The sequence below is a fragment of the Phoxinus phoxinus genome (genome assembly GCF_949152265.1).
Source record: "Phoxinus phoxinus genome assembly, chromosome: 25".
Classification (NCBI taxonomy): domain Eukaryota; kingdom Metazoa; phylum Chordata; class Actinopteri; order Cypriniformes; family Leuciscidae; genus Phoxinus; species Phoxinus phoxinus.
Genome location: NC_136900.1, coordinates 16,207,144 through 16,215,271, shown reverse-complemented (window position 1 = coordinate 16,215,271; position 8,128 = coordinate 16,207,144). Strand labels below are relative to the sequence as shown.

Here is an 8,128-nt window from a genome sequence, read left to right as displayed (position 1 = left end):
TCTGACGTCTACCGGCACCACGCTATTGCATCATCACGTACTCTGTGACTGACGCGGCAAATGTTTTTATTTTCTTTTTTTATTAATAAGAGTGTTACTTTGTTTATAATTGTTTCATATGTCCCTGTTCAGTTTGTGAATAAATAGACATGGAACGAAATGGTCATCTAAACCTAACGGTTAAATGAGTCGGTGAATTGACTCGAGAACCATTTGAACCGATTAAATCCAATTCTTGAAGCAATCAGTTGAATCGAAACACAAAATAATCTGATATCGCTGTTCATTCTACAAAGCGGACTGACGTGAGTCTGTGGCGAGGCAATTGATTAAAGTAAACGAGTGGGTTAGGGGTTAAGTGCTAACTTTACTAGAGATGGCGTCGAAACGTCCGTTTTGCGATGCAGACTTTATGTGTCCCATTTGTCGCGATTTTTTCGATCACCCAGTGGTGCTTCCGTGCGGCCACAGTGGCTGCAAAAACTGTATTGAGCAGTACTGGAGAGTCAGTGTCTCGAGACAGTGTCCACTGTGCAGACAAATATCTGGTAACAATCCTTCCCTTAACTTGGTTCTGAGAAACCTATGTCAAGCATTCCTGGATCACAGGCGCTATCTAGAGGAGCTGTGTGAAGTTCACCACGAGGAACGGACTGTGGTGTGTTGTGATGATGAGCAGTTGCTGTGTGAGATTTGTAGAGAATGTGAAGAGCACAGAAACCACACATACCGTCCTGTCCAAGAGATCGCTGAGGAACACAAGGTAGATGTAAAACACTTTCGTGATGTTAAGAAAACTTTTGAATATTGAATATTCTAATAAACAAGTCAAATTTCTTCAATTTAGGGAGTTCTGCGGGGTAAACTTGATTTCTTGAAGACAAAGATGAGTCGCATGAGAGGAGCCCATTTTGAGTGTGATTATACAGAAAATAAGATATTTGTAAGATTGCATTTGGAAGTTTACAAATGTTCTTAAAGGGATAGTTTACCCAAAAGTCTGTCATTATAGCACTTTACGTCTCTATGGTGTCTGCTAAAGAGCGCTTGATCTGACAAACATCTGATAAACGTCTTTACATTCGTTTATTATTACTAAAATATTCAAATGTGACGTTTCTCGGCACAGGGTGGGGCAAAATATCCTCCACAACTGTAAACCAACATTCAAATAACGTTAGTCTAAGTGTGGGTAACTGCAGGTTGGAGTAATGGTTCAATCAGTTCTTAAAGAACAAATTTTCTTCTCATTCCAGAAGCTGTTTCGCTCGGATATACGTCACAATAGGGAAGAAAAGACTATCACAACATCCGTTTTATGCCGATTAATACAATAAATGTGCGACTACAAGACTAATGGTTTAAATTAACGACTAGTAGTCAACTAGAAAATCTTTAGTCACTTTTAAACCAAGCAGCTTTCTATTGATCAATGCAGCGTATCAATTACGTAATCTGTGTAGGGAAATGTTTTTGGATTTTTTAAATGATTTTAGATCACATAACCAGTCAAATTCTGCTCTACAGCAACCTGGTCTCATGGGAAAACAACTATTTTACGAGGTGGCAATTACTTGTTATGAATTCATACCATGTGATCCACCCCTAAACATAATCACATAGACAGTATATAAACTGGACACAGCAACCCCATAGGTTTCGACAGAGAAAAGTGAAGCACTCACTTCCTGATGGCTGAGCGTAGTGCGCAGGTTCAAACTGAGCTTGACGACGTAGATGTGACGTGAGCAACCTGTCTGACAGCTGTAGGTCTTCTAGTAGCTGTGCCGAGAGAAATCTGAATCATTCCCTTCCGAATCTCGCAGAGAGACGGAGAGCGTGAGTATTAGCTGTCCATGAGCTAGCAGCAGGATCAACTTTATGACTCTCTATGGGCTTCTCCCTGGACTTTATGCCTCCACTCCCCCTGATTGCTTGCGAGCTTCTCCGCCTGTCTACACGGTAATTTCTCGACTGTGCGACAGAGAGTCGAGTGGTTATGATGCAATCGTTAGCCTATTTTTACAAAAACTGCTTCTACGGGGCCATAACGTAAGATACAAGGTAGTGGAGCCTTTTATACATTGTTGTGTTTCTTTAGAAATAAATAATGGACAGATGAAGTCTTTAAACGCCTCAGATGTAAAGTTATTCGCTGTCAAAGTGATGCCAACATGAATGGGAGTCGATGGAATGCTAACAGCAGGTGATGGCTTGATAGCCAATGGCGGACCCCAGGGAAGCTTCGGTTTCCGGCGGATGGATTACTCCCTTGCATAACCATCACTGAGGCATTAGTAGAATAGATCATACAGATCCATATGAATTAGCCACAAATGCATCAAAATGTAATATAATTACAAATTGCCATGAGATTGTGTTGTTATTTTTGGAGCACCACTATTATTGGACTCTTTGGGTTGTGGAATAAATTAGTCGGCGTAAAACGGAAGTTGCTATAGTCTTTTCTTCTTCTTTTTTTACTGTGATGTATATCCGAGTAAAACGGCTCCATGAACAAGAAGTAATGTACGGTGGGACTTGATTTTGTCCATGGGGAATTGATTTGATGGTTGTGGTTTGCTATTGGTCGATCTCATGTGAGTGACAGGTTGCCCCGCCCTCGTGCCAGTAAACACATCATCATAGAAGAGATGTCACTGCTAGAGGGAGGGGAAGTTATTTTGATTAAAGATTACGAGGGCAATTTTTTTGTTTTAATTGTCAGTTTTGATTTCATGGTGACTGATAATGGGTGACAAGTAATTTTTTGTAATGATCGATCAGTAAATCTAACAGAAATTGGTTGGTGCACCTTTAATATAATCAACTGGTGATGATTATGAATATTTACTCTAGATATTATTGTACATGTTTTTGTATGTTTTTTTTTTTTGTTGTTTAATGTGAATCCTTTCAGGATGAAGCAACCCATTTGGAAAAACAGATCAAGGCTTCATTTAAGAGTCTTCGCCAGCTTTTGGATGATGAAGAAAATGCCATGCTTAATGAACTAAAACTGGAAAAGGAGACAAAAATTGAAAATCTGATAGACAAAAGGGAGAAGATCGATGAAGAAATCGGCAAGCTCACAACCACAATTAAAGACTTGGAACGGGAGTTAAATAGTGGGAACATCAGAATAATTCAGGTTAGCCCTTCATTTTGTAATCTTCTGCCATTTTACACCCTACTCCACAAGCAGGATTATTACCGCACAGATACAGTAAAAACAACTTGAAAAGTACATTAGACAAATAATAACAACAATGTTACTATTTACAATAATTAAAAAACATTTTTCCAATCATTCTAACCTTAAAATGTATTAAACTGAAGAAAGAAAGAACATCTAAAATCTGTTCCTGACTGTTTCCTACATTTTCAATAGAACTTCAAGGACATAATGATGAGGTAAGCAGAATTTCTTATGAAAGCTAGTTTCCATCATGGAATAAAAAAGGTCATTGGGACTTTTAATTCCACAACTGACTTTTTTTCCACTATTACAAGTTTATATCTCCGAATTCTCAGAAAAAAGTAAGAATTGCACATTTAAAACTCACAATTCTGATGTTTTTATCTCAGAATTGTAAGATAGAATTATCTCACAATTAAAAAAAGGTAATTGTGACTTCATCTCACAAGTTTATAACAATTTTGACTTTTCCGTGGTGGAAACAAGCTTCCATAGTTTCTCGCCGCTGAATGTTTTCCCAGAGCCCAGTGTGAATTCCAGGGTCCAGAGAGGACTCCAGGAGAACTTATTGGCTCTGCCAAGTATGTTGGCAACTTAAATCTCAATGTTTGGAGGAAAGTCAGACGATCTGTCAGTTACAGTGAGTCAATCCATGTAACAATTCAAACACTAGTTAATTCACAAAATACAACCTTTTCTGTTTTTAATCTCTCTCTCGATCGATAGGTCCTGTGGTTCTGGACCCTAACACAGCCAACTTAGACCTCGTAGTATCTGCTGATCTGAGGAGTGTGTGGCTTAAAATAGAGGAGGATTGTGATAAGTTTCCCAATAACCTGGAGAGATTTGGTCATTGTCCCTGTGTGCTGGGCTCTGTGGGCTTTTCCACAGGCACACACACATGGGCCGTTGAGGTGGAGGACAACACGTCCTGGATGGTAGGTGTCGCCACAGAGTCTGTCCAAAGAAAAGGAACCAACGGCTTGCCCAGTGGAGTCTGGTGTATCGGACATGAAGGGGAAAATCTTAGTGTCACAGATCCTCTGGAGTCGCACGTCCCACTACTTGGATTTGAGAAACCTGCGATAGTGAGAGTGAAACTGGACATGAGTGCAGGACAGCTATCATTCTCAGATCGCCTCTGTGAGACTGTCTATCACACCTTCACACACAATTTCACTGAGATGGTCTTCCCATTCTTCTACACAGAGAGCCATTTCCCTCTCACTATTTTGCATGAGGTCAAACCTGAAGAGATCTGAAGAGAAGAACGTTGGCTGTCAGATAAAGTGTTCTTGATTTCCTTATTTTACATTGCTGTGTGTTACTGTTATTGATATGGTCTCTTTAGTTTGTAATTACTTTGAGGAATGTTCAAGGATAATGTGGATTAAGTGTTAATGTTACTGGTATAGTCTAAAACACTTCCTGCAATCTCAATTGTATGTTTAGAACAAACATAAGATCTTGCACGTGGAACTAAAATGCTGAAATGCTCAGATTGTATTAATGAATGTGTGGTGCATGTTAGTGACTTTCATAAGGTCAACAGCATAAGATTAAAAAATAACTTTCTACAGCCTCTTGATTGTAACTCTCGATTAATGACAAATTAATTCAAACTGAACAAACACATGTTTTTGGTAGGGTTAGAAATACATATCTTTTATTAAGCACTAGACTAGGGAGACATCATTGATTACACAATAATACCAAATGTTAGCAAATTGAATCAACTCCTCAATAAGCTAAGAAGGAAGTAAATCCACCACTTCAATTTAATTATAAGAGATTTGTCATTTTTGCAACCCCATTTTCAAAATGGGGCATGTAAACAGTTATAGTTAAAAATAAAGCACATTTATTTAAAAAGAAGTAATAAACGTGTCAAAAATGGGTATTTTCTATAATTAGTTAGATTAACACAAATCAAACTTAAAAATAATGACTAAACCTATTACTTACGGTAAGTGAATTAGATAAATAAAGATGATTTATGTACAAGAAATGTTAGGCTACTTGTTTATGTATACCGGTACGCATTTTTTAAACCCAAATAGCAAAGAGCAACGTACGACATTCCAACGCGAACACTCTATGACGTCACGATGTGCTTGTCTATGCTATTTCGAGTGAATATCATTGTTCAGAGAACATTGACAGCTATAAAGAAGAATTTTCTCAGAGACCAGCAATATTTGTCTTGAAAATGTTTCAAGCTAATTTAGGGTCATCCCTTATCGTTCGCTCGGCACCGCCAGCAACCATCAGACAGTATCAGTACTGTGTGCAGATGCCGTCAACTCAACGAGAGTCTGTGGAGTTCACTGGCCAGACACCCAAGCAAACACCACTCGTGGACATGGTGATTGGAAATGGGCATAAAAATGATCTGACCCGACCTAACCAGACAACTATAAGGCAGCATCACCGTATGCAGATGCCGTCGATGCACCGAGAGTCTGTGGAGCCCACTGGCCACACACCCACGCACACAAAACTCATGGTGATTGGAAACGGGCATAAAAATGATCTGACTACACCTAACCAAATAATCATCAGGCATCATCCCCGTGTGCAGCAGATGCCGTCAATTCACCGAGAGTCTGTGAAGCCCAATGGCCAGACACACACGCTCATGGTGATTGGAAAAGGGAATAATAATGGTCTGACCCGACCTAACCAGACACCGCTGGCGAGAATTTTAACTACAACTGAAAGGCCACACTGGGAAATGAACAAATCTCCAGTCCTGCGGCTGCCTCCACTGGCCGGTACGGCTGCTTTCAAGACGCACAACCCCCGAGTGACAGCTCGAGCTCCGCTTCGACACCCTGCTGCTGCTGCTACTGGTCTCCCACAGCCTGTGACTCGCCGGATAGCACCTGTGAACCGGAGCAGTGTGGGGAAACTAGCCAGTGCAGAAAAGCAGAGCCCTGTTTGTCCAATACAAAAGAACATCGGCTCTAAAAAGAAGCAGCCATGTAGAGACCAACCGCAAAAGCCAGTAAGACTCCTGGCTGTGGCCGATTTCCCTCCAGTGAGTGAATCAGTGCGGGCAGTGATGTGCAGAATAGCTGAGCAGCAGCATTCAGAGCGCCAGCGAGCTGCAGTGACAGGTTCTGTCCCGCGGTAAGCAGCAGGGACAACTGTCCCACGGCGAGCACTACTGTCCCCCGGTGAGCACGACTGTCCCGCGGCGAGCACTAGCCTACTGTCCTGCGGTGAGCACCACTGTCCCGCGGTAAGCAGCAGGGGCAACTGTCCCGCGGTGAGCACCAGTGTCCCGCGGCGAGCTGCAGTGACAACTATCCCGCGGTGAGCTGCGGCTGCCAGAGGGACCAGCGTCAGTGCCGAAAAAATGTGGGTGTGTCCAACATAAAAAAAATGGAGAAAAGTGGAGCACACGTTTCTGTCGGTCAGCAGACGTGCCAAATATGTCTTGATTTAATGTAAAAAATCTTATTTTTAACAACTACAACTACATATAACTATGTTAAAGTAGTTGAAATTAAGCTTTTATATCAAGACCGTTTAATACAAAAAACGTTTTACGAGGCAAGTTTGTATGAATTTGCAGGATGTGATTCATACGGAAAGTGACATATTGTAACCAGTAGGCTAATACTCCATGCTGCGTGCACAGATCTCCACTGGGGCAGAAGCGAAATTGCCTCCTCCTGGGGGCTAGGGGTATCTCTCGGGGGGCACTGCAATACGCCCCGAAGGGCAGGTCAAGATGACACTGGGTTCACTCAAGCCCCCCAACTCCCGGGCCCCATGCACACCACAGGTGAACCCAGTTCCAGGATTTGCACTTTGGACGCATATAGAGGATCACAAGACCCAGACAAGTCCTCTGCACAGACCCTATGGCCAGCTTCAACTCCCTCCCACCAAATCCTGTCGTCATACTATCCCGATCTTCAAGCAGACGGAACTGGATGAAATGTTCTGAATTATATCAATCCACAATTTGAGTTGTGATGCAGCCTGGAATTAAACCACACCATTGTTTAACTGGCCAGAGGAGAACTGGCCCCCCGACTGAGCCTGGTTTCTCCCAAGGTTTTTTTTTCTCCATTCTGTCACAGATGGAGTTTGGGTTCCTTGCCACAGTCGCCGTTTGGCTTGCTCAGTCGGGGACACTTGATATTCGGCAATATTACTGATTTGACTGAACTGACACTATTGATGAGAACTGAACTGAGCTGGACGATGACATCACTGTTTTCTCCAGAGAGGCTTTATAGATGAATTGAACTCATTCCAGAACTGATGAATTTTACACAGTTATTGAAAGAGAAAATCTCTCATTGCTCTTGACTGAATAAATTTTGTAGCTTTAATAAGAATCAGTGTTTATTTCATTCATTTAGTGAAGACTATGCAGTTTTATCTTTACATTTGATTATTCATATTCAGGTGTCTGAACATTTTAAAGCAGTTTATTTAATTTATATATTTCTAATATTACTTTGTTACTTTGTGCAATAATTAAACATGATTCAAGAAAATGTATAAAGCTGAAAATGTGATATAGTGCAAGAACATGCATGCGGTATTGCACACACACAAAAATGTGTGTGCAAAAGATAAACAATTTACTGGAATATTCCATGTTCAAAGTTAAGCTCAACCAACAGGATTTTAAGTAATGTTGTTTTACAAAATATGAATAATTATAAATAAAGCTGCAAGAATAAGTATGTGAAATCGCATACTCCATAGGTACTTATTTTGAATAAATAATTACTTTACCATACTTCACACGTGTAGTGAATGTAATCTGGACTTCAGCATTTTGCCCTTATCACATGACCTACCAGCATCAATTACATCATTTCACTCTCTGCTATTCACAAATCCTGTCCCGTGGCCTCATGGGATGGTAAAGTGTTTATCGGATGCACACTTCAGAATCTCAAC

The 8,128-nt window shown here is 40.9% G+C and overlaps 1 protein-coding gene across 1 annotated transcript; it reads left to right on the top strand.

Moving 5' to 3' along the window:
- Positions 1-70: 70 nt before the first annotated feature.
- LOC306993895 (zinc-binding protein A33-like) lies at positions 71-4,805 on the top strand. The gene is made up of 6 exons (XM_079604061.1): positions 71-763; positions 848-943; positions 2,921-3,151; positions 3,392-3,414; positions 3,721-3,839; positions 3,926-4,805. The coding sequence occupies exons 1-6, from the start codon at positions 377-379 to the stop codon at positions 4,459-4,461; spliced, it is 1,392 nt and encodes a 463-aa protein (XP_079460187.1). The 5' UTR covers positions 71-376; the 3' UTR covers positions 4,462-4,805.
- The last annotated feature ends 3,323 nt before the right edge of the window (positions 4,806-8,128 follow it).

What these genes read in the sequence shown, in the direction of transcription:
- LOC306993895 (XM_079604061.1), top strand. Translation starts at nt 377, where the DNA reads ATGGCGTCGAAACGTCCGTTTTGCGATGCAGACTTTATGTGTCCCATT. An exon ending in AGATCGCTGAGGAACACAAG is followed by an intron (nt 764 to 847) that starts GTAGATGTAAAA and finishes TCTTCAATTTAG; the next exon opens with GGAGTTCTGCGGGGTAAACT. An exon ending in GGAACATCAGAATAATTCAG is followed by an intron (nt 3,152 to 3,391) that starts GTTAGCCCTTCA and finishes CATTTTCAATAG; the next exon opens with AACTTCAAGGACATAATGAT.